Genomic DNA, 13,012 nt, shown 5'->3' with positions numbered 1-13,012 from the left:
ACTGCAAGCAAGGTTCTAAAAACCTGCATGAATAATGATCCTCTTAGCTGTGGATATTTCAATATAGCAAGCCATATAATCTAGGACTCTCACAAATGGATTTTTAAGTTTTCTCTCAAAATAAAAGTAAAATTATTCACTTGGGTTGTAGTACAAGTTACTTTCTCTTTTGCATTATATACAATCAGTGATGAAACAAACAAGTTTGCAAAAAACAATGTGATATCTTTATTATTAAACTATGACGAGTGTCTTCTTGGGATACTGATTTATATTTTTCTCCTTATGGGCTGTCCCAGGCCATTTCACTGATCTGCCCAATGTTACTCAGTTTGGTCCACAGCTAATTATAATTATACAACTTAAGAAAGAAAAACCTGAGAGGCAACTTAACATTTTTTTCTATTCTTGATTTTTATAGATTCATGGGGGGTACATATGCAGATTTTTTACACAGATACATTGCATAAGGCTGAGGTTAGGGCTTAGTGTACCTATCACCCAAACGTGAACACTGCATCCAATAGGTAACTTTTTAACTCATTCTCCTCCTACCTTCCCCAGCTTTTGGTGTCCCCAGTGTTTACAATTTCCTTCTGTATGTCTATGCATACTCATTGTTCAGCTCCCACTTGTAAGTGGGAATACGAGGTATTTGATTTTCTACGTTATTTCACTTAGAATAATGGCCTCCAACTCCATCAATGTTGCTGCACAAGACATGTTTTCAATCTTTTTTTATGGCTGTGTAGTATTCCATGGTGTATGTATACCACATTTTCAGTATCCAATCATCTGCTGGTTGATTTCATGACTTTGCTATTGTGAATAGTGCTGCAATAAACATATGAGTGCAGGTATCTTTTTTACACAGTAATTTCTCTTCCTTTGGGTATATAACCAGTAGTGGGATTGATAGGTTGAATGACAGCTCTAGTTTTAGTTCTTGAGAAATCTCCATTCTGTTTTCCATAGAGTTTGTGCTAATTTATAGCTCCAACCACAATGGTGTATAAGCATTATCTTTTGTCCACATCCTCACTGATGTCTGTCATTTTTTGATTTTTTAATAATAGCCATTCTGATTGGTGTGAGATAGTACCTCCATGTGGTTTTAATTTGCATTTCTCTGATGATCAGTGATGTTGAGGATATTTTTATATGTTTATTGGCCACTTTTGTGTATTCTTTTGAGAAATGTCTGTTCATATTCTATTCCTACTTTTTAATGGTGGTACTTGTTTTTTTTCTTGTTCAATTGTTTGAATTCCTAATAGATTCTGGATATTAGTCCTTTGTCAAATGTATAGTTTACAAATATTTTCTCTACTCTGTAGGCTGTCTGTTCACTCCATTGATTATTTCTTTTGCTGCACAGAAGCTTTTTTGTTTAATTAAGTCCCATTTGGCTATTTTTTGTTTTGTTGCATTTGCCTTTGAGGTCTTAGTCTTAAATTCTTTGCCTGGGCCAATGTCTAAAAGAGTTTCTCCCAGGTTTTCTTCTAGGATTTTTGCAGTTTCAGAACTTACATTTAAGTCTTTGATCAATCTTGAGTTAGTTTTTGTATTTGGTGAGAGATAGAGGTCCAGTTTCATTCTTCTACATATGAATATCCAATTTTGCCAGCACCATTTATTAAATATGGTGTCCTTTCCCAATTGTATCTTTCTGTCAAGTTTGTCAAAGATCAGTTCTCTCATTGTATATGAGGTCCCCAACATATACAATGTTACTTGCAAATAGAAATAGTTTTGTTTCTTCCTTTCCCATATGTGTGCTTTTTATCTCCTTTCCTTGTCTTACTGCACCGGCTAAAACTTTTAGTACTATGTTGAATAAGAAGTGGTGAGAATGGATGTCCTTGTCTTGTTTTTGATATTAGGGTAAACATATTCAATGTTTCAGCACTAAGTACAATATTAGTTATAAATTTTTTGTAGATGTTCTTAATCAAGTTGAAGAAATTTCAATTTCTGAGTGTTTTTTTATGATGAGTGGGTGTCAAATTTTGTCAAATGTTTTACCTACTAAAATTAATATTAGTACAATCATTTGGTTTCTCTTGTTTAGCCTGTTACAATGGTGGATTATGCTGATTTTCAAATATTGAGCCAGCTTTGCATCCCTGAATTAAATCCCACTTGGTCATTGTGTCTAGCTCTTTTTTTCTTATATTGCCAAATTCTATTTGCTAATATTTTGTTATTTTTTTACATCTATATTCATGAAGAATATTGTTCTTTAGTTTTCTATTTTGTATTGTCTTTGTCTGAAATTGGTACCCGGGTAATACTAGCTTCATAAAATGAATTAAAAATGTTCCCTTCTCTGCTACTTTATTTGGCTTATGATTCTGCGTTATTAACAGAATCTTTTTTTTTTTTAGATTGAAAAATATTGTACCACCTCTTTGAGCCTCCATTGTTTCTGATGAGAAATCCACTGTCACTCAAATAGTTTCCCTCCTATAGATGAGGTATCATTTCTGTCCTGTTGCTTTCAAGATTTTCCTTTCCCTTTATATTTCAGAAGTTCAATTATGATAGGCATGGGCATGGATTTTCCTTGGGGTTAACCTGGTTGAGTTTCTCTCAGTTTCATAAATATGTAGGTTTAAGTCTTATCAACTTGGAGAATTTTCAACCATTTGTTCTTTGAGCACTTTTTCAATGCCATTGTCTTTTTCCTCTCTTTCTGAGGTGCTAACAACATGGACGTAAGACCTTTTGTTATATTCTCATGGGTCTCTGAAGTTCTGTTCAATTTCTTTTAGTCTCTGTCTCTTTGTTTATCCAGATTGCATAATTTCTATTGTTCTATGTTGTAGGTCATTAATTCTTTCCTCTGTCCCATCCATTCTACTGTTGAGCCCTGCTACTCACTGAGCTTTTTATTTACATTATTGCATTTTTCAGTTCTACATGTTTGATGTTTCTTTATATCTTTTATTTCTTAGGTGACACTTATTATTTTTTATTTGTTTAAAGGTTGTTGGTAATTGCTCATTGAAGATTTTTCACTATGGCCACTTTGAAATATTTTTCAGCTAATTCTAACATCTCTGTCATCTGGGTACTGACATCTCTTGACATTCTTCTTTTTTTTTTTCATTCAGTTTGAGATATTCCTGGTTTTGGTTAATGAGTAATTTACATTGAAACTTGGAGGCTTTAATATTATGTCATGGATCTTATTTAAATCGTCGGTTTTAGCTGGCTTTTCTGACACTACACTGGAGGGGAGGGGAGTGGGCCATTACTGCCACGCAGAAGTAGAAGTTAAGGTTTTTCACATAGCCTCTATAGATACCTGCGTTGTGAAAGGGATAGCTCCTTGCTACTGTTGGACACGAATGAAATCTCTTGCTCCCATATTATCTGTCCTGACACTACAGGGGTAGGGCTAGGGAAACCCTCATTACTGGCCTATAGGAATCAAGGTCTTAGTTCCTACTTGGTCTTTTTGACACTGCCCAAGTAGTGGTGTTTGGTGCTTTGGTATAGCTTCACACAGGTACAAGTCAAGGCTTCCCACTCAGACTTTGCTAGTATAAAGCCACAGTTTCACAGTTTTTTTTTTTTTCCCTGTGCTGTTCACCTGGAATAAAAGAGCTACTGTCTAAAATTTGGTCTTGTTAGACTGTCCCTTTCCTGCTCCTCCTTTGGATAGAGAGAACAGGCTTATGTGGGTGATTGTGTGTGTGTGTGAGTGTGTGTGTGTGTGTGTGTGTGTGTGTGTGTGTGTGTGTATGTGTTTCCAGGTTGCTGCCATCAACAGTTCCAAATCTGGCATATATGAGAGAAAAGAAAAGCCCGGGAATTCACCATCATGTCACTCTTCAGGTTCTGTGGTTCTCAGCCTGTCTTCCTTCTTTCCATCTTTCAGTCTTCCTATGTTTGTTTTTGATATAGTGTTCAGCGTTTTTAATCATACTTAGTAGAAGGAATATGGAAAAGTATGTATATTCCATCTTCCGTGACTTAAAATCTTTTCAAGGGGTGGCATTTAATGCCCCTGAGTAAGCTATTGGTAGCAGTTGCTGCACCTGTTCATAGACTCGCCTCTAGTTGACTTTCAGCTGCCAGTATATGCACCTCTTTACCTGGGGTTTCTTCAGAGCCAAGTTAAACTGCTCTGCTGAGAGTATCAGGGAACTATTAATAACAACCTCTGGGAATAGCCTTTAACCAACAACTTAAGGATGTTGGCGTATAAAACAGCCCAGTTCTTACCAACTCCAACTCATTTATTGGAGTTGGTCCATGGGATTAAGGTTCAGTTGCTCAGAGTGGAAGCTGAAATAATGAACTATTTATTGTCTCTACCTTCCCTGTTATGTTTTACTACAGTAATACCCTACTGATATCTCCTTTATCTTCCAAACAAACTAATTGCTCTCAAATCCTTGTCTCAGGGTTGACTTTTTCGTTTTTAAGCTATATACAATTATTTATTTATTTTTATTTATTTTATTTTATTGTACTTTAAGTTCTGGGATACATGTGCTGAATGGGCAGGTTTGTTACATAGGTATACATGTGCCATGGTGGTTTGCTGCACCTATCAACCCATCATCTAGGTTTTAAGCCCTGCATACATTAGGTATTTGTCTTAATACTATCCCTCCCCTTGCCCCCCACCCCCTGACAGGCCCCGGTGTATGATGTTTTCCTCCCTGTGTCCATGTGTTCTCATTGTTCAACTCCCACTTATGAGTGAGAACATGAGGTGTTTAGTTTTTTGTTCCTGTGTTAGTCTGCTGAGAATAATGGCTTTCTGAATGAACTCAAAGACTGTTCTCCAGTTCTGTCTTAAGTGTTCTTTAATTCTTTTACTTAGAAACTTGATATTTAAAGAGTTTTTTTAGATGCTAGATCCTCATTGCTTTTCTTCTGCATAATTTGAAACAGAACAATAACAACAAAAGCATAGGTAATGAAACCTTATAGCAGTTTTATTTTCACAATGCATCAGATAGTTCTGAATAAATGTTTAGTTTAACCTTACTGTAATATCAAATTGATTCAGGTAGTGACCTAGTTCTAGTCTATTAAGTAATCCACCACATCCAACAACTACTAAACATCTACAACTATTTATTTTTAGGTGTTCAGGGAAATTGTGCCCAAGTAATGTTACTATGGGATTCTCAACTTTATTAGAGAAATTTTGAAATCTGAAAGGAGGATCATACTTGCTCTTAGCTTTGTTTACTTAGGTGGCCTTCCTTACAAAAGTGATGTGTCCATGCCCAGAGAGTCAGTCAAGTCAATGATTGCCTCAAAAATTGGACAACATTGCTTTTGAAGGGCATGCTTAACATATTTCTTGTTACAAGATCAGGTTGAACTTCAGGATATAAAAAACCCTTCCTTGGAACACAAAAAGTGAGGATTTGAGAATGTCTTTTATCAAGAAAAGTCTTTTCCACTTCTTTTTGGTTTGAGTATACCATTGCTGGGATGGCTCGAGTGATAACTTCTCAGTTTGACCCAGTTACAATCACCTAGCATTGTTTGGCCAGGAGGTGCTGCTGACAACAATGTCTTGATTGAAGGCTACAGGGACCATGTCCTTCCACATATCAGAATTGGAGACTCCTGTCTGTTTGCCTATAGCATAACCTACATTTTGACAGGTTTTATTATTGACATGCCAACAACTATGGCTTAGTCTTATCAAGATGGCCAGCTCTCCTTCATCTTTAATTATTATTTAATTAAAGCAAGTCACTTAGCTTCTCTATCTCTGAATTTTTGACAACTAAGCATACCGAAATATATCACATTTATCACCAAGGCGTTTTTTGGTGAAAATCCAAATAATCACCTTAGATATTGGCTAGTTCAACCTACTAATTTTATAGATGAGGAAACACGTATAGAGTGGTGAAGGGAATTATCTAAGATCATAATATTCATCAATAGAAAACTCAGAACAAGAATTCTCTTTCTCCAATTCTCAAGGTAATGCTCTGACATTATAATGCAGGTAAAATTGTTTTGGAAAGTCCAAATGTTATATTAGGAAAATGGTGAGCAAGCTGAAACTGGAGAGGTCGGGTCTGGAATAATTCAGTCTCCAGTGTTTTATCCAATCCTGACTCTTTTCTAGTTGTGCACTAAGAATTCCCCAGCATTTTTCCTTCTTCAGAGGGAGGAGTTCCAGGCTGGTGGATACATGACAGGCAGGGGATATTACTGTTCATGTGGCTCCCCACCCAGTTTCCTATTAGTATGATGCTCTCTTATTTGTGGTTAGCAAATATAATGGCAAATAAAGTTACAAATAAGCTAAGACCTATTCTCCCTGGAAATCTCTGATATCTGGTGAATTCAGAATCTTATTATACCTTCACTCAAGCATTCTGAAACCTGACTTCAAGGAATTCACCTAATCAAATTTACACATTTTTGTGAACAACTTGGACATCCAGTTAACTGGTGCTCATATTATAGTCTTTCCAAGTTTACAGCAGTTTTCAATTTCTTATTTATTCCATGTCATCCTTTAATACACATAAGTAAAATGGGACTAACAGTTCTACTTCAAAGTGTTGTTGAGTAGATTCAATGATGCAATAAAAAGCACAATGGCACAAAGTAAGGGTGCAAAAATATTAAGTTTTGTGGCTTTTTAGTGATATTAACATGATTATTTCATAAGAACTAACCAAGGGTTATTCCTCAATTAAACAACTGAGTTCCAGCTTATCTCTGTCCTTCCTCCATTCTAATCCAGAGAACTGGAGTGGTCTCTTGGGCTCTGTGATGTGTGTGGGTGTATGTGGTCTGGGCAGTGCAGACTTTGGAGCCCATGAGGTGTGTTACTATCCCCACTTTACAGATGAAAGCAGAGGTTAAGGAGCGAGAGTTGCAGGCCACAGTGCAATCTGAGTCTCCTGACCTCCAATTTGAGGTGCGTTCTATTCTCTCTGCTGATATTGACACAAAAACACGGTGAGCGGACCTCCCTATGGTTGGCCCTTTACCTGTGTCCTAGCTCATGGGCTATTGTGAAAGCCAGGGGGAGTCCCGAATCTTCATTGATGTTACAGCTACGGTGAGGCTGGCACATTCCTGAAAGGTGAGACAGACCCAGGGTCTCGCAGGGGCGATTGGAACCAGCACAGATGTCCTTTCTGAAAGCAGATAATAGAGAAGCTCAGGCACCCAAAGGAACATCTGGAAAAACCTCCTGGAAAAAAATCTGGGTATAAACTCACTTTCAATATGTGGTCTATAAAGCATGCTTGGCAATTTTTTAAAGTCTACATGAATGTAAGCAGCAATTTTGAATTCACTAAGATGATTCTAATTGCACCTTTTGATTACCGAATTTCACCAACACAGAATGTGGGAAAATGTAGCAATTGTGTTATTTTGAGCTTTTTTTGCTCTAGATCTCAGGAGGTCAAATTACATGATTTGGAGAACAAAAGGTTTTATTGAAAACTGAAGTTAATTTGAACTTGTAAATAGGGAAGGAACAATCAGCAGTGACTGAAGTTTTTCAAATATAAAACTTCTTTTTAGTCCCTCTGAGGTCCGTGTTTGAAACTCATCTAGAGCTTCTTTTTCCCATTCATGAAAAAGACAGTTGGTACATCAACCTATCCAGAGATCTAATAATTGTCTATCCAGCCCCATTCCACTAATAATATTGCACATACGAGAGAATGCATGCCTGTGTGTGCACATACACTTAGAATCTCAGAAAATACTAATGATAGATTTTAAATAGAAAAACCTGCTCCCATAAACTGGTGGAGATTATTTCAATCATGGACAAGAGTTTTGAAAGAGTCATTAATTAGTCACTTGGTTTTCTTTAGTACAAAAAGAGCTCTTTGCCAACAGTGACTAGCAGAAATGCCCACAATTTTCTGAGCTCTAGTTAATTGAACACCAGCAGCTAATGGGGTTTGTGTGGGCACCTTTCCAGCAACAAATGGTCTCCTGCTTTTGTCATTCATTGGGCCATGGAAAAGATCCAGACTTCTAGAACCCATGTGAATCTTCAGTTCTCTAGGTGGCAATGGCTGGGGCTGTAGGACAGGAGAAAGCAGCCCCGTCTCAGCACATGCACCACAAACTCAAATCCACACTCTCACTAGCAGCAGCAGTTACTGGGGGTTCAGTACTGGAGAGCTAGATTATACAGTCCAATCATTTATGTAATTTCTGGGTCTGTAAGAGAACCAGTCAAACACTTTTTTACTCCTGCTGCAGGATGCACTTGTTATTACTTCATTCAAAAAGTCCAGCTCTGTATGAAGCTGCTGGAAAATGATGAATGGGGCTCACTTCTGATCCCCTGACTTTCTCATTTTGATATGGCAGGAGGTCAAGCACATTAAATACTGATTATAGAGTGCTATGAAGTGTCTAGCACTAAAGAAAAAAGGAGCTAACAAAAGAATTATAGGAACATGGTTCTTACAGGCAAGCAGCTTAAGTTCTACTTCCACCATGCACTGGGGCCATTATGTAACAGAAAATATGCCTTGGCATGCAGCCACTAGCTGCACATGTGGAACCCACATGGGGTGTGTTCCATGCTAAACCTACCTTCTACTGAATGCAGTTCTGTAGAGAACTCTGCTAATGTGGATCTCAGGATAGTCCCTCAGAAGCAAAACTCACCCCCATACCTCCTTCCCTGTGTGATCCTATCTAGTTTTTCAGACAAGTGGTTTTCAATGAGGGTGGATGATTTTGCTTTTCAACCCCTTCTAGGGGACATTTGGCAATGTCTGGAGACAGTTCCAGCTGTCAGAGCTTGGAGGAGAGTGCTACTGACATCTCATGGGTAGAGGCCAGTTTTGCTGCTAAATATCTTTCAATGCACAAGACACCCCCAACAACAAAGAATCATCAGCCCCAAATGTCAATAGTGCTAAGGGTGGGAAATACGGCTATAGAACTTGAAACATTCTCCACCGTCTAGAAGCTGTTGAGCTTCAACATGCTTTCATGCAAACAGACTGCTGTTCTAAGGAAGGAAAGTGATTATAGTATGGAAAAAAAGGAGAACATATCCTTTGTATTCATATTAGGTGATAGCTAAGGGTATGGCTGTTGGGGTCAAACTATGTGGACTTAAGTCCCAATTGTACCTGTTAACAGCAATGAGATTTTGGGCAAGAGACATAACCAAGGCCCAGTTTCCCTATATGTAAAATATGAATGATAAATAGCAGCCAACTACTAGTGTTCTTGTGGGAAGTAAATGAAACAATGGCTGTTCTAATAGACATAGCACAGAGCCTGGACCATATCAAACACTTCACACATGTAAGCTATTATTAACTTACTCATTTCTTCAGGTGAGAATGACCGCAGCATCTGATTCTGCTCTCAGGGGAGGGAAAGACTTTCTGAGACACAACTTAGTGGCCAGTGCCATTTCCTGACTCCGGGGGTCTCCGCTGTAGAAGTTTCTGTCTAACTGAAGCCTTTACCTGGTCTCTTGACCAGGTCCTTGGTGTCTCCAAGCTGTCTGCTAGCTCCCCAAAGCCCCTGTGCTTAAATTCCACACCTACACTATTTCCCAGGGGAGTTACTGATAACTCAAGGTGTCTTAGATCCTAATGAACCTACTGTTACAGGTTTATATCAAAAACTTCCCATGTGATACTCTTGCATTTAACCAGTGTTTTAACACTCACACTCTAAAGAGTGATTCTGATGACTGGAGTTTTGGATCAGAGCAAGGTGGAGTTTTGGATCAGAGCAAGGTAGACATTTGGATAGGGTGGGGACTGATTATCCTTCCTTGTAGGCATCCTATGCTTTGAGATGATCTTATCACAGGGACAGATCACAGGGCCAAAATGTTCACAGGCAGCCTGTCCTCCACAGGGACGGTGCACACCCAGGGTCTTTCAGTGCTTGAGGTTCTCTGTGGTTGGAGGGCAGGGCCAAGAGGCCTCCTCTACTATACATCCCTGGATTTCTGGATAAATCTGCACAGGAAGCCCAAGAAGAATTTACTTTACCCCATCTAATATAAGTCCTTCTTTCACCTAGATTAAAATGGTGCCTAGTATATAGCATGTGCTCAATAAATATTTATTGAATCAATGCGAAAGCAAAGCCTTCAAAGAGCAAGAGTTGATCAAGAAAGTTCATCGGATTTTTACATCTATGAGTCCTGGAAGGTTTGATGGTTCTTATTAGCACTATATGCTCTATTTGTGATTAGAACAAAATGATATTTTCATGGGAATAAAAGGGAGAAAAGTGTAACCAAACCAGTCTGCCTACTCAACGGGGACCTGCTCCGCATATCCTATCCTCAACATCAAACAGATAAAAGGTAGACTGATTTCTGTAAACATATTTCATGTTTCTAAATTGGAGAAAAATAAAATAGCAAAGGATTGGAAATCCCACTGGTAAAAAGTAACAGGAGTCTTTAATGAAGCTCTCCAAACAAGCTTTCTGATGGTTTATGGGGCTACATGAAGAAACCAGTTTTAAGAAGAAAATCATCAGTAAGATGGGAAAGGTGGCTGTATTTTGCCAGCAGATGCAGCTTATTAACAAGGAGAGCTTTGTAGTATTAGCAGGTTTGTTATGCTGTTTCCTCTACTGATATGGAAGTCAGGAGTTGTCTAGATCAAAGACACTGTCTTTATGAGAGCAGCAAAGAATAATGAGAATGTCATGGGTTTGAATACCTGGTAAGGCTTTCACCTGCCAGCCCTCCCTGCTTTACTGCCCTTGAGTTCCATGTAGTCTTTGGTGTACCTGGTGAGAAGGACAGCCACATCGTGATGAACAGGGTTGAGGTCACTCTTGGGATTGATACTCTTCTGCCACTTGCAGAAGCTAGACAGTGTCTTCTCTGCATGGTGAACTATTTTCAATCCTTGCTGGAGAAAGGAGAGGAAGAGATTAACATGGGTGAGCTCACTGTAGTCAGGGACCATTGCACTAGACATTCATCTCCAGAGGTGTCCAAGTGAGATGAGTTCAGAGTGGGTGCATCAGATATTTGGCAGTCATGTGGCAGAGGCCAACTTGACTCTTCTTGATTAATCTACCACTCTAATGACGTCCACCAGAAGAATCTGAAGGGTAAAACTCTAGGACAGAAATTATCACTGGAACAAGCAGCCCCTGGAGAAAAATGAAAATATATTAATAATAACCAAAAGCAATGTGAAGGTCTATCTCTGTGTCTCTCTGCATCCTAAGCCAATGCAATATCAAAGAAGCGTTTTTATTTTGAATGCAAAATAAGCAGATTTTCAACAAAAGTTTTCTTCTCATGAGATATCCTTCAAGGCTAGGGTTGCACAGGATGTTTTCTAGTCCTTGATTTTTATCTTGGTTTGACACCTATGGGTGAAGGACAGAGGATGACATACTCTGTTCGAGCTGCTGACCAGTTAGGAGAATTGGTCACCTGACAAGTAGGATGCTATAGCAGATGCACCAGCCTGCAGCTTCAAGGGCTTCGGAGGCCCAAGCCAGCACTGTGGCATCCACCTGGCTAATATTGGGGCTAGGAGAGGAGGGATCACTCCAAATTATCTGGATAAACACTTGTTGAATGGGGAGAAGAAAGATAATCAGCTCTTGAGGGGCTCCAGTTTAATTTGAGTTTCTAAAGGAGAAATTATTTTCCCTTGCCTCATTTCTTTGGGGCCTCCACATAAAGCCATCCCTGGTATAGGATGGGTTCCACCAGGAGGATGACTAACCTCCACTGGCTCAGTCTCATCTCAGCCTTGCTCTGGGCTTGGCCCAAGAACTCCAGGACAGTCTTTGCATCAAATTATGAGCTTGCGTCTCTACCATTTTGCATTTTGCTGAGGCCCACAACCAAATCATACAAGGCTAGAGGGGCTTCAGTTACTTTTTAGAGGCATTTTCAGGTCTCCTCATCACAAGTAACTATCACAGACCAGCTTCCTTTTGTGAAAACACAGACAGGAGCTCATCGTGTGTTAAAATTCACTGAACTGCTCAGCATAAAGAATTTAGATGGAAGAAATTAACTTCATTATTTAATAATCTTCATCATTACATCATCCAGCAGAATGATATATGGTGGAGGAATTCTGGGGGGCAATCTGGAAATGAAGGAGTCAGCCTCCAATTCAACCAGCCAAGCTGCTGCTAGACTAACAGCCCTCCCTAGATGGGAGCAAACATGCTCACCCATCATACAAAACTGGCCAGGTGGCATGAATCAGGAATAAGGAGAAGGGAAGAAGAGAAGAGGAAATAAAAAGGGAGGGGGGAGGGAGGAAAGTTTATGTGCCGTACTTTTATGGCACATAAACTTTTACATATGTTGTCTCTTTTAATTGTGTGTACTCAGTATTATTTGTAAAGAAGACATTATCATTTTTATTTTATAATAAGGGAAATTAAATTTCAGAGAACTGAAGAACTAGCTCAAGGTCACTTAGCTCAGATATTGAGTCAAAGAATATAAGAAAGATTCCTAGGTAAAACTTGGAGTTGCAATTGGTCACCAGCCTCACTGGGAGGGTGCCTCAGTTCCAGCTCCTTCAGGCAGGAAGGCATATTATCACATAAAGCATCAACTATGATCAGATATCTTTCTGGTCTGTTTTTAACCTTACACTTCTTTGTTATGTTTTGGGAGAGGTCTCTTAGAGAACACTCATTAATTTAACATTACCATTTACAATTAGCAATAGTATTACCACTTATAATTGTTACAAAAAGTGAAATACTTAGGTATAAATTAACAAAACTTATACAGGATCTGTATCCTAAAAATTTTAAAATGCTGCTTAAAGAAGTCAAAGACCTAAGTAAATAGAGAAACATACTGTATTAATGGATTTGAAGATTCACCGTAATAAAGACATCATCTATTCTCCCAAGCTATGAATGTGTAGCTTTATTGCAATTCCTATCAAAATCTCAGCAAGCCTGTTGTAGATGCAAAAAAGCTCATTCTAAAATTTATATCAAATTTATTTTATTTTATTTTATTTTATTTTATTTATTTTTTTTTTTTTTT

The 13,012-nt window shown here is 38.5% G+C and overlaps 1 protein-coding gene across 1 annotated transcript in view; it reads right to left on the bottom strand.

The window, feature by feature from the left end:
* Positions 1–13,012, bottom strand: part of LOC108303007 (A disintegrin and metalloproteinase with thrombospondin motifs 12-like) — a 237,788-nt gene that overhangs the window by 116,466 nt on the left and 108,310 nt on the right. Inside the window, exons 7-8 of the mRNA XM_037737886.1 lie at positions 10,756–10,880; positions 6,993–7,142 (exon numbers count right to left, since the gene is read on the bottom strand). Of these exons, the coding sequence (XP_037593814.1) occupies positions 6,993–7,142; positions 10,756–10,880 (275 nt within the window). The remainder of the gene's footprint in view (positions 1–6,992; positions 7,143–10,755; positions 10,881–13,012) is intronic.

The sequence above is a fragment of the Cebus imitator genome, unplaced genomic scaffold (assembly GCF_001604975.1).
Source record: "Cebus imitator isolate Cc_AM_T3 unplaced genomic scaffold, Cebus_imitator-1.0 Scaffold44, whole genome shotgun sequence".
NCBI classification, from domain to species: Eukaryota; Metazoa; Chordata; class Mammalia; order Primates; family Cebidae; genus Cebus; species Cebus imitator.
Note: the sequence above shows the minus strand (reverse complement) of the source record. Positions and strands in the feature narration are given on the sequence as shown.